The sequence below is a fragment of the Astyanax mexicanus genome, chromosome 14 (assembly GCF_023375975.1).
Source record: "Astyanax mexicanus isolate ESR-SI-001 chromosome 14, AstMex3_surface, whole genome shotgun sequence".
Lineage (NCBI taxonomy): Eukaryota > Metazoa > Chordata > Actinopteri > Characiformes > Acestrorhamphidae > Astyanax > Astyanax mexicanus.
In genome coordinates, this window is record NC_064421.1 from 9029500 (window position 1) to 9043276 (window position 13777).

At 40.3% G+C, this 13777-nt stretch overlaps 1 protein-coding gene across 2 annotated transcripts in view; it reads left to right on the top strand.

Annotated features, from left to right (window-relative positions):
• The window catches only part of LOC103041141 (AT-rich interactive domain-containing protein 1B), a 330051-nt gene that overhangs the window by 227587 nt on the left and 88687 nt on the right, over positions 1-13777 (top strand). For both annotated transcript variants that reach the window (XM_022673204.2, XM_022673205.2), the window contains exon 5: positions 10388-10631. In XM_022673204.2, coding sequence (XP_022528925.2) covers positions 10388-10631 — 244 coding nt within the window. The remainder of the gene's footprint in view (positions 1-10387; positions 10632-13777) is intronic.

Genomic DNA, 13777 nt, shown 5'->3' on the forward strand with positions numbered 1-13777 from the left:
AAGGTACAGTGAGATATTGTGAGGTAGAATTAAGTATAGTGTGGTACAGTGTGGTATAGTAAGGTGTGGTGAGGTATAGTGAGTTACAGTGAGATATGGTGAGGTATAGTGAGGTATGGTGAGATATAGTGAGGTATAGTGAGATATGGTGACGTATAGTGAGGTACAGTGAGGTATGGTGAGGTACAGTTATATACAGGAATTTAAAAATATTGTGATGCTATATTATTTCCAGCGTGCTCCGTCTTAATAGCATGGGTGTTAGCAGTTAGCACTTGATGCTTCAGTTTGAGCAGAATATGCATTGCAAAATTATGATTATTTTATTACTTTGCTACTGTTTTGTATCTCCTTCCGACTTGTTGACAGTTCACTACTGAGGCGACTGGTTGATTAGTCTACACAACCCCTAGTTTATACCTGCCTGTCTCTATAGCCAGGCTGCATGTGTGTAAATATCTGTACTAGTGTGTGAGATCCACAGAGGAGAGGTTGGTATGGACGGTCCAATCGTGAGCGCCGATTCGACACAGTGTGACGGCCTCCCTGAACTTCCGGACCCTCGCTGGTCCAGAGACGTGCCAGCGTACAGCCATTACCGCCACTCACCCCCAATTATGGCCTGATTATTCTGCCACGCTCTAATTGACTGGGGAGATATGCTAATGCCTGTCATTTGGGATGATAAAAGATGCGAGCGGGACTGGATGCATTATTTAGCCGGCTGGGTGGGGGATGTAGGATGTAGCATGAGCTTTAATTGCTGAGAGGAGAGGTTAAGCTGAACGAGCAGTTGAATTAAAAATGAGGAATTTGCCATTTATTTATTTATCTCTATATAGTGCTTTGCTCTCTCTCTCTCTCTCTCTCTCTCTCTCTCTCTCTCTCTCTCTCTCGCCAGGAGAGTCTGTTGTGGGTTTGAGTGTGAAGAACAGCAAATGAGAATGCCATAAATAAAAACATTTGCAGATCCAATAAGAACTAAATAAACATGTTGTTTGTGTGACTATGTGGTGTGTGTGTGTGTGTGTTTGGGTGTATGTGGGTAAAGGGGTGTGTGTGTGTGTGTGTGTATGTTGACGCTGTGTGCCTGCCCGCATTTAAGTGTGGAAGCGTTTGAATGCAGAACCTTTGTGGTGGGAAGAAAAACACTACCTCGCTGCGACGGCACTTCAATTTCTTAGCCGCTCACTTGCATGAAAGACTTCATTTAAATCCAGACGTTTCACTGGAATACAAATGATTCCGCCACACTAAGTGGACTGCGGAGATTTTAGCCTTTAGGCGCCATTAAAATGCCATCTCCTGCCTGCGCCCCACGTACATCACGACTGTCCAGACCGTCACGGAGTCCGAGAGTGGACTGAGCTGGACTGTTTGACTGTAATCATTGTTCCCAGTCAACGCCCCTCAGCTGAGCTTCCCTCACCCGCTCTGGAGCTCCCCATTGATCAAAAGCAAAGCAGACCAGAACTTTATGTTAATCCCCTTGTTTGGCGACAAGCAGCACCACACTGACTTCTTTTGCTGCCAAGAAGCTAAAAAAGAGTCTCAGATGTTGCCTCTGAACTCAACTGTACCGCTGAACTGTGTTTTTAATAAGATCTCAGTAGCAGGCCCATTCATTCTCTGCCAGTTGCACTACTGTACTTTTATTTGCACTTTTTTTATTTGTCTTTTTATGGACTTTGGACACATTTTTTTCCAACAACTTTGTATCTCCAATACAGTAACTTTACAGGAGATAAAAATAATAAACTTATTAACTTTTCTATTGAACTCAATGTAAAAAGTTTTTTATCCCAAGTAATTTTAGATACGGGTCCATTTATTGTGATATTTAGACACAATATAATAAAGAACTGCCAGACTAAAAACATGTAAAGTTCAACAATCTAACGAAACCACCTCTTGCAGTTGTAGCACACAACTTAAGAGCAAATTTGTTGGAGAAATTGTAGCCTGTTGAATTTTGCCTCTTAATTTGTTTTGTAAAAAATATATATAACATTAAAAAAAATTCTGCACCAAAAGTTTTGATGGCTTAACCGGTCGGACAGCATGACCAACGAATTATGACAAAGCTGGTTGATAAGAATGACCAGTTTGTTCTACTTGATTAGCAGCTTGGTCACTTTGGCCATGCTTATAGTCAAAATAAACTAAAATCCAAAACTCTCATCACATCTGGGATTTCTTTTTTTTTTTAAATGCTAGTATTGGAATCGCTTATTCAAAATATGCCAAAACTGACTGTGGTGTCAAAATATAGGCACTTTTAATACAGTATCCTTGAAACTTAGTGTTTATAATTTAAAAAGTGCTTAAATTATTAAAAATAGCTACAAATATGTGGGTATCTAACAACAGGGAACAATAGCTACAGATAAATGTTAACATGCTAAAGGGGTCTAAAAAGTCTCTAAATCTAGCGACAAAGTTGGCTTCACTGTGAGCCCTATTTTAGCGATCTACTGGCGAGCTCTTAACAGTGTATTGCGCAGCTTGATTTAGAGCGTGTCAGTGTGTCTTTGCTATTGTAACGACGGGAAAAGTACACCTTGTTCGGTTTAAAATACCCAAAAGGCATGTATTAAAATGGCATTCTCTTTATTAACGAAATATGAAATAAACCAGTCAGCATGTCACTTGTCATTCCTTTTCAGAGCCAGGTTTGTTTTAATTATTTAAGTGACGCGGGTATAAGGTGTGAAAATAGACTGGCGGTGTGTAAGATAGCAATGAGAATTTCAGTGTGTCTTACGCAGAGTGTAAGATACGGCAATGTGTGATTAATTTCTAGGTTTTTTTTTTATGTGGAGGGGGGTTGGAGTGGGCATTACATTGCAGTGCATTGTTTAGATTGTAATGCAGCTGATTTGTGAAGCTATTAGCTAAATTAATAGAATACATGTGCATTTGACACATGGGAGCTACTGTATCACCAAAATCTGCTTTAATGTGAACATCCACTTTAACCAACTTCAAATCAGATGTTCTATATGTGTAATAGTTGTCTTGTAGCATCTTGTGAAGATTTGGTGAGAAATGTTCCTCAGAATCACGGTCCTGTGTTCAATGTGAAGAAGGATTCTGCTGACCTATCAGTAATGCCGTGGACCACTGTTCCCACATCAGGAGAGACTCCATGTTTTTAATAGAGAGAGCAGGAAAAGAACACTGCATCCCAGCTGACTGCATGTCATGTTAACTGATGGATTAGTGAAATCTCCTTCTGTTGTCCTTCAGCAGAAGAGGCTTGGGCATGGAGGACAGTACTCCACAATAAAGGGCAGGCCGAGAGGGACTCAGCCTGGCTCTGGTCACTGAATCATCCATGAGTGTTTATGAGTGTGGGACAGTGAAGATGAGACCTGATTCTGGAGGACCTGAGAAACAGAACAGGGAGTTCCTTCTTAGCTAGTTCCTTCTCCTGTGCACTATATGCCCAAATGTTTGTGGGCACCCCAAAAATGAACCTATTGGCACCATCATTTCTAATACCAAGTGTAGGCTGGAGGGTTATAAAGCCTGCCAGCACTGAGCTGTGGAGCAGTGGAATGCACTCTGGAATGATGGTGCTCCATATAGTACTACTTAATTGCTATTTTTCTAAAATACACTATATTAAAAAGAGTGTATCTTGCTTTTGATGGCTTACCAGACACTACTGTCCAGTGGAGGCTTATTACCCAGACCTGGCATTAGGCATGGTGCTAGTAGCTTCCTGTTCATGTGTCTGGCTCCAAAGAGTCATTTTCTATTGACAATAACCCTCTAAAGGGGCAGTACTAATTGTGTGTGCATTTACAAGTCCATGCCAGCAATAAGTACAACTTAAAGTAGCAGAATGCATTCATTTGAAGGGTTGAACACTTTAACCAGGACACACAGTGTTCCTGACTTTAAGCACCAGAAGCAATTGGAGTACTAGCAGTGCTTCCTAAACAACCAGCAGCCTGCTAAACAAGAGTAAGTGAGTGACTGAGATTCACAATGGCACACCAGGTTCAGAAGGTGCTGTTTATCTTAAAAGGTTGTTTATAATCCATCATTTATTTACAAACAGTTTTTTTTTAGCAGCAGCAGTCCCTAAGATTTTTTTTTTTTTTCAAAAAGATTTAAATTGGGAGGCAGAATATTCGCATTAATGCTATCGTTGTCCTGGCATGACCGTCCCTTTACTGTCAAATATATTCAATCTAAAAAGAGAGTGGTGTGGTAGGTTTGTTGTATGCAATTGTTTTTTTTACAAGTATGTTCTAAATGAACAAAATGAGCTAAACAATACAGAATTTCACAAAGAAGTACATTAATTCATCCCACATTCTGGGATTTGACTGCTGTTTGGAACATAAGCCTCGATTAGCTGGAAACTAAAAAAACCTGCAACATTGAGGACAGGTAGTACATTTGAAGTTAACTTAAGGTAGTCAGTAGAGACTGACTACACAAAGCATATGACTGTTGCTTAAAATATAACCATCCATGAAAAGGATCTTTAGAGAACCAGCCCTGCTCCCTCTGTAGGGTCATTTCAGTGGTGGAGAGTGTAGGAGATTTTTTAGTAGAAGTCTGTGTGAAGTGGAAAGAAAAGTAGAGAAGGAGCTTCAGGCCAACAGCATTAGACCTTGCTGACCCCCGTGGATGGGCGGCATGGCACAGGGCCAGCTGTGGAGATTTGTTAGAGAGCTAGACCCTCCACTCAAAGTGACTCGGTAGGGGAGCACTGAGGAGCAGGAGAGAGCCACTCTGAGGCTGAAGGGTCCTCCACACTGCCGGTGTGCAAGACATGCCAGGAGGCCTGAGGCAGGTGCTTTTAAAGAGACGGCTCACAATTTGATGCCTGATTTTTGACTCGGTTAAGAATGTTCAGCTTTGACTGAGCTTCGCACGAATGTTGCAGCAATCAATGTCCATGCTTAAATCAAGTAATAATAAAAATATATATACATGTATTTAGCACTTTATTGATATACCATTTGTTTAACCAATATGTTTATTTATTACATTGTTCAGTATATTAGCACAGTTAAGATGACTAAGACAGAAAATATAGACATTGAACAGATCAAAAAAGTAAAAAAAAAAAATACTTTTATTATATTCTTTTTAAATAGTTAGAAAAGTGCATTTCCTGGCTAGGCGTTTGCTGTGGTATCCAGTGTGGTTGCTATAGTATTGTGTTACTAGGTGGTTGCTGTTGTTGTTGTATCCAACTTCACATTGCTGTTCACATTGCTGTTGCTAAGTGGTAACTATGGTATCCCACTTATATGGCTACTGTGCCTCTAAGTGATTGCTAGGTGGATACTATAATGTATTAGGTTGTTACCAAGTGGTTTATGTGGTACACAATGTATTAAGGGTTGAAACACCTGGTTTTAGACCACAATAATTTATTGTGGCGACGGACAGTTCTGGTGGAAGCAGGAGAGTTGAGGTGCACATTGAATTCTGTAGTGATTTGGGCAGCCGAACATCCCTTTCAGACAGCTTCCTCTTACAGCGTCCACAGTTAATCCTGTTGGATGTGGTTGGTCCTTCTTTGTGGTATGCTGACATTACCCTGGATACCGTGGCTCTTGATACATCACAAAGACTTGCTGTCTTGGTCACAGATGCGCCAGCAAGACGTGCACCAACAATTTGTCCTCTTTTGAACTCTAGTATGTCACCCATAATGTTGTGTGCATTGCAATATTTTGAGCAAAACTGTGCTCTTACCCTGCTAAATGAACCTTCACACTCTGCTCTTACTGGTGCAATGTGCAATTAATGAAGATTGGCCACCAGGCTGCTCCAATTTAGCCATGAAACCTCCCACACTAAAATGACAGGTGTATCAGTTTCATTGTCCAACCCCTGTATTATTCTAATGGGATTTTTTTTTAATTGTATTTTTAAAACAATTATTTGTATTAAAAGGTATTGATTACAAATTGTCCAATTATTACATCAAGAATAAACCAAGTGTTTAAGTTCTAAATGTGTCAGACTTTTTGCATTTGATGAGCAGCCCACTGTGGAGTAGAGTTAAGAAAACTTGGAGTCTTGTCCGTCTCCATCTTCAGTCTCCCACCAAGACTGCATCTCTACATTCAGTTTATTCAGATCTATCAATTTTAAGCTCCAGACAGGGACAGAGCAGCGGCAGCCCGGGCAGCTCAGCCTCCCGCACAGTGGCTCTCCGTCTCCCCCCTCAGCGGGAGGCGTCCCGGGCCGTCTGACTCAGCCAGACCCCCAGCCGGGTGGGACGTGTGCTGCGGTGGGTGAGGGTTGCAGGTTGCCGGTCCCCCAGAGATCAGCACTAATGAGAGCGGACAGCACCAGCCCACTGTGTTTATTCATGACCTTCTACCTCCGTCAGCTGGAGTGAGAAATCCCCCTGCCCATGGGCCGGGGTGAAGTTGCAGTGTGCTGACTCTCACACTCTCTCACACTCACACACACTCCCACAAGCTCAGACTGCACTCACACAGCACGCTCACTCTCTCACCTGCTAATCTGAGCAGAAATGTAGATGCTAATTGCAGTAGTTATGCTGTGCTACTGTATTACAGGGGTTTGTGTACTAAAGGACATTGCTGTACTTTTACTGTGTTGTATCGATGCACTGATATCAGAACTATAGGTCGAAAAAAAATATTTATTGGCAATGCTATGCTAACAGTGCAGTGGTGATGCTAACAATGTGGTAGTGATGCTAACAGTGCAAACAGCATGGTGGTGAAGCTAACAGAGTGGCGGGGATACTAACAATGTTGTGGTAGTGATGCTAACAGCATGGTGGTGATTCTAACAGTGCAAACAACATGGTGGTGATGCTAATGTAATGGGGGTGATGCTAACAGCATGTTGTGATGCTAACAGCATGCTGGTGATGCTAACACCATGACACGGGTGCTAACAGTATGGTGGTGGTGCTAACAGCGGAGTGATGATGCTAACAGCAGGATGGTTGTGATGCTAACAACACGGTGGTGGTGATAACAGCATGGTGGTGATGCTAACCAAACTGTGGTAATGCTAACACATGGTGGTGATGCTAACAGCATAATGGTTATGCTAACAGCACGGTAGTGTGGGTGCTAACAGTGTGGTGGTGATGCTAACACCATGATATGGGTGCTAACAGCATGGTGATAAAGCTAACAGCATGGTGATGGTGCTAAAAGCATGGTGATGGTGCTAACAGCATGGTGGTGATGCTATCACCATGATATTTGTGCTAACAGCTTGGTGATTAAGCTAACAGTAAGGTGGTGGTGCTAACAGCGTGGTGTGGATGCTAACAGCAATGTGGTTGTGATGCTAACAGTGTGGTGGTGATGCTAACAGCATAGTGGTGATGCTAACCAAACAGTGGTGATACTAACAACGTGGTGGTGGTGATGCTAACAGCATAGTGGTGATGCTAACAGCATGTTGATGGTGCTAACAGCATTACTTACTTACTTACATTACCTTTACTTTTATACTTAGTAGTTTTAAAAGTACACTTTTACTTAAAAAAGTAAAAAGCTTGAGTTGATACTTTTTCAACTTCTACAGAAGTATTTTAAACTCTAATATCTATAGTGTTACCTTAGTAATTAATGTAAATACTATTGAGACCTTTGATTTGGAGTATTTCTGTAAGAATTTAATTACATTAAGTGACCAGAACATTAGTGAGGTCAGAATATTGAAGGATCAACATCCCAGCTTATCCCAACTCCTAAACTCATCCAATGGTTTTCAGTTGAGCATCAGCGTTTCCAGAGAACTCTCTGCTCCACAGCTCAGTGCTGGGTGTCTTTGTACCATTCTTACCATCATCCACACATTCAAGCTTTTCTAGTATCTGCTGTGCCTGAAATGGCCCTACTGTAATACGGTACGTTTAAATTGCTGTGTATATCTCTTGTGATGATAGCCACTATAATTTCAGAGGATGCTCTTCATGTATATCAAACACTACATTACTACACTGCTGCCTTCTGAATCCTGTTCATTTCTTCTGGCTGAATATACCCATTTTATGCATGATGTATTATGTTGCAGTGTGTGAATCATGCTTTGCCAGATGGTACCTGGCTGTGTTACAGTATTTACTGTATTACTGGGCTGTATTGCTGTGTTTATGTTCAGCTTGGGTGGAAATGAGATGCTTAGATGCTGTGCTGCTTACAGTGTATGATGCAGTGCCAAATATTACTGTATTTTGTGTATTTTGTGTGTTCTGATGTAGGTACATTTATATCTGGTTTTGAAGAAAGCATACTTAGATGGTGGGGAAAGGTTTTAGTGTCTGCATGGTGATCTGCCTAGCGTAGATTATTGCTGTATTTCGTATATTGCTGTGTATTGCTGTATTTCATATCCACTTCATTTAACAGGCTGAGGATACAGAGGATGCTGAATGCTGTCAGTTTCAGTGTATGGAGTCTCTCACTCTCTCTCTCTACGTGTGTGTGTGTTTGTGGGTGGCCAGTGTCTCTGCAGTTTGGACTGAATGCGCCGACTCCTCCCCGTCTAGACTGTTTGACCAGAGCAATGGCCCTCCATGCTTTCTCCCAGCATTTCTCATTAATTCACATCTGAGCGCGCTCCGAGTGCCTGTCGGTGGGGCTTTTGTGTGAAGCAAATGTCACTCCTCTCAAAATTACAGTGTAGCATTTCCCTTGCTTATTGAAATGCTTTTAGCTGTGTGTGTGTGCGTACATATGTGTGTGTATATGTCTGTGCAACGCTTGTTGTGAGACGTTCCCCCATGCATTGCGTCGTTCCTGAGTGACAGTTTTTCCTGACAGCAGTAAATGGAGGACTATTGGTAACACACAGGGTGTCTGGTCCAAAAAAAAAAAAGTCTGGTTCCTCCAAATACTGTGAGAAATGGGCAAGTTATTATATGGGGTTCCGGGTATTTCAAAGTAAGTGGCTATTATCACCTCAATATTTTTCTTATTATGACAATTACATGCTTCAGGAGCGAATTAAGTGATACAAGATGCCAACTGGGAGTAGCTGACAGCTATTTGGAGACTCAATGCACAGAGCAATTTGCAGCAGAGCGGCAAACAAATTGGATTTGGGCCACGTTGGAAAACGACCCAACTCGTTGAATATTTGGACTGGCTTGGTTCTTGCTTCTGCTAACACCTCTTTGTGTAATTGCCGGCTTTGACAATCATTACCCAACACGTTCTACCACCAGCAAGCGGAGCAGCTGTGCGGCACCCAGCACTGTGCAGAATTGAGAAATGTGGTCATTAATGCTGTTTTAAGATCCAGACAAATACACTTAAAGCACACTTGGCTGGAAACGGGCTCTCACTTCTTGTTTAGTTATGATTTTAAAATGTGTTTGATTTCTTAAACTGTGTAATTGTCAATAAGCTCATAATAAGACACATTGGAACACAATAATATTGGACATATATCAGACTTGAGATAATTGCATTTAAATAATGACATAGGATAAATGTTTATTATTTACTAAGATTTATATTTCAGTACTATAGTAACTTAGTTTTAAGATATTAACACCATTCCAAGTCCATAATGTTCGGTGTGACTGTGTTGTGTTGTGTGCTTTTATACAGTTTTTTGGTTAGACCTACAGTTTTATATATAGCAGTGGTGATTTGCAGAATTTTAGAAACTTTTAGTAAAGAACGGGATTGAAAAGCTTTTGCACCTTTCAAACCTAACACACAACCATCTACATGGAATACCAGAGAATCACATGGGATACCATAGCAACTGTCAAGCAAGCAACAATATTGCGGTGGTTTGTAACATAATCGCTATGGTGTTGCTAGGTATTCACTATGGTGTTGCTAAGTGGTCACTATGGTGTTGCTAGGTAGTTACTATTATGTTACTAGGTGGTCACTATGGTGTTGCTAGGTATTCACTATGGTGTTGTTAAGTGGTCACTATGGTGTTGCTAGGAATTCACTATGGTGTTGCTAGGTATTCACTATGGTGTTGTAAGGTAGTTACTGTGATGTTACTAGGTGGTCACTATGGTGTTGCTAGGTGGTCACTATTTATCTAAGCTGCTGATAGGCTTTTCCAAAACTTTTGCATCCTAATCATTTGTTTCTTGGCTGTATTTTAGGATTATAGTAATGGTAATGGTATCTACCATTTAACAACTTTTATTTCTGCTAAGAAGGAAATACAACTCTCTGTCTTTTTTATATATATTTTTATCTTTGCATATCTATTTATCTAAATAAAGTCTAAATATATTAAACTAAATGTATTAAACCATTTTTTGCTGTTTTATTATTATTATTATTATTATTATTATTATTATTATTATTATTATTATTATTATTATTATTATTAAGCATCACTAATACTAACCTTTAGGTTTATTTATTTATTTTTCCAGGACCTGTCCGGCTCCATTGATGACCTGCCCACGGGGACAGAGGCTGCTCTCAGCTCAGCGGTCAGTGCCTCCGGCTCCAGCAGCAGTCAAGGAGAGCAGAGTAACCAGGCCCAGTCTCCATTTTCCCCCCACACCTCACCCCGCCTCTCCAGCATGCGCAGCGGCCCGTCGCCCTCACCCGCCGCCTCACCTGCGGGGTCTGGACAGTCTCGATCCGGCCCCATATCTCCTGCCAGTGGCCCAGGTACGCTCCTGATTTAACATCCACAATGTTTTTAAAAGTGGCTCTGATATGCCTCTTAAGATGTTCCTCTTAACCTTCATCTCTTAAGGATTTAGCTTCAATTTAAATCAAATACACCCCATTCAGCCAATCAGGGACTTCAAAAGTGGATGGGAGGATTAGGGCTGGATCTCAATTATTTATTAGTAGATTTTCATGGTCTTCATATCTTAAAGCTTCTTTACACACATTCTGTTTAAATCCTGAATTGTGGCCTTCACAACATGTAATTCACTGATGAATTACATATTACTTTTTGCACACTGCACTTTTCAGTTTTGTATTTGTAAAAAATATTTTGAATCATGCCCATTTGTTTTTTTCCACTTTACAATTGTATACCACTTTGTGTTGGTCTTTAACATTAAATTCCAATTTAAAATATATTTATGTTTATGGTTTTTATGTGACACAATATGGAAAAGTTCAAGGGGTATAAATACTTTTGCAAGCCACTGTAAATGAATTGCAGTATACACTCCTCCTGGTTAGAGGTTTACGTGTTTCCCAACAAAGTGTCTCAGAATCCCACAATCTTTTAGTAAAGTATAAATCTGGTAATTGTGTTTCAATGACATTATAAACTTCCTTCTTCCTCATCCTGCTTCATCTCTTGATTGGCATTGTGGCATCTTGCACTGGTTTGCTGGCAGAAAAGAAGTGAAAAATGCCTTCAGAGACCCAGCAGAGCTCAGCCGCTGAACATCACTGTATGGGAAATGTACATATGAGTAATTTATTTTTTGGCAGCTGCTCTACTGGACTTTTATATAAGATATATAGGAAGAGTTTAATGGGTTATTAATTTCTCACTTACACTGTATGTCCAACTGCGCTCATCTAATTTTAACATTCAGCTACTTTAAGCTGCAGTTTGTCTAGTCCCTGTACAGAAAGATGTATTGCCAATAGTTTAAGACTCTTTGGAGCAGATAAACATGATCCTATTGAAGCCAGGATTGGGCTGTGTATAGAGGGGTTCTAATCCCCCAGCATTAAGTTGTGGAGAAAATAGACTGTGTTCTCTGGAACTGTGGTGCTTTATCCAGTACTATCGGGATGAGTTGGTGATGAGTTGGGAATGAGGTGAATGGTGATCACCCAATATCCTGACCTAAATAATGCTCTTGTCCCTGCAATCAAATCCTCACAGCAATGCTTCAAATTGAATCTGATAGAAAGTCTGTAAAGTCAGTAGCCCTCCTCCCAACCGTTAGTATTGTCACTTTGTGTATTGTCTGTAACCACCCCCTCGCTCCAGGTGTTCCTCACCCTCCTCGTGTTATTAAGCCCCATTTTTAAGCCTTGTTTTAAGCCAGTCATCTTAGTTTTTTTTTCTTGTTTTCTAAGTATTGTTAAATGAATCTGGCTTTGTTATCTTTAGTCTTGTTAGTTTAGTTTGCTTAGTCTTGTTTATTTATTTTGCGTTTACTCGTGTTTCATTTTTTTTCAGTTTTACTTAATTAAAAGTTAAAACCTACATTTACTTCCGTCTCTTCATCCTTCCTGCGTGACAAGTATCTCCCAACAAAACTGTTTCAGGAGAAACAATGGATGAACAGGTGTCCCTATGCTATATTGTCCAAATGTTGTTCATATACATCAACATATACAGTCGAACAGAGAAAACTGTGCTCTCTGAAATGATGGTTGATTATGGATGATTTTGGGAGGAGTTGGGGATGAAATGAAGTGGTGATCATAATCATCTAACATCCTGAGATATCTTCCTTTTGTTGGAGCACCTGTTTTTACTGTCCAGGAAGGCTTTCTACTAAATTGCTGTCAGGATTTGACTGGATTAAGCGATAAAAGCTTTAGCGAGATCAGAATGTTGGATAATCAGTAACCCAACCAATCCGCAATACTCATCCCTTACTCATCCCAAAAGTGGTTTGGATAGGGGAACTGTCATTCCTGGGAACACTGGTCCACTGCTAGTGTATATAGCTAAATGCCTGAGTACTCAATACAGAATAGCAAAACATTATGACCACTCATGATGAAGTGGAAATAATGATTATCTTGTAACATCAACACATGTCCAGATATTTATTTCCATGATAAATGTTAGACGAACATGGTAACAGACCATTCAAAGACCATTAATGACATAAAGACCTGAGCCTGCCAAATGATTATGACCAACTATTGTGTCCGTTGAGACTGTAGAAACAATAGAGTCTTTATACAGTAGTGTTTGTTAAAATAGTCATTTTCCATTGGTCTTTTTGAACCAGTACATAGAAGACATTTAATTATAAAATGTATAAATGTATAAATGAATGAAGTTCAACTTATATAGCGCCTTTCTAGAAACCCAAGGACGCTCTACAATTTACAAATATTTATACTCAGCATTCATCCACACACCGGTGAGAAACAGCAGCCAATAACGCACAGCGTACTCTTAACCAGAAACAACAGTCCACCTGGAGGTCTGCATTGGGCACTACAGCATTTACAGCATTATTTCATATCTGGGCACAGTCGTACATACATTTACACACACGCAATCTTACATACATAGCACACACATACACACCTGATCAAATTAAAGTATGCATTTTTTTTTGGATGTAATAAAACGGAGATCCACGCTTATTGGACCTGTTGGTAAAGGTTTATGTAATGAATGTAAATGTAATTGATTGAGTAATTAACTGCATTGTGTCTTCATTACCTAATTGGGTCATTTCAGCTATTTGGATATACAGTATATGTAAATGTCTGGCAGAACAGCAGTAATGACTTTATACTTCTAAAGGTTAAGGAGCTTTGTACGAAGGAGATAAATGAGAAGATAAATGCACAATCAAGCTCCATATGCTTAATTTAATTACCATCGAGGGGCTTTGTGTAAACAATTAATCAGCCATTTGATTCCATTATTTCTGTTTCGTCTGCCTCTGCTGTTGATTGTGAACAAATGTTTGAGTCTGCATCATCAGTCTGCTCTGTCTGCGGATGCTGTGGCATTTATAACCACTGTCACATGTTGATGAGTTTGGCATTGGATGTGGCCTGGCTTGCAGCTTTGAGCAGATTTAGAAATTGGCTGATCTGCAGTGATACATGATGACACTTGTGTGAGATCTGCAGACTGC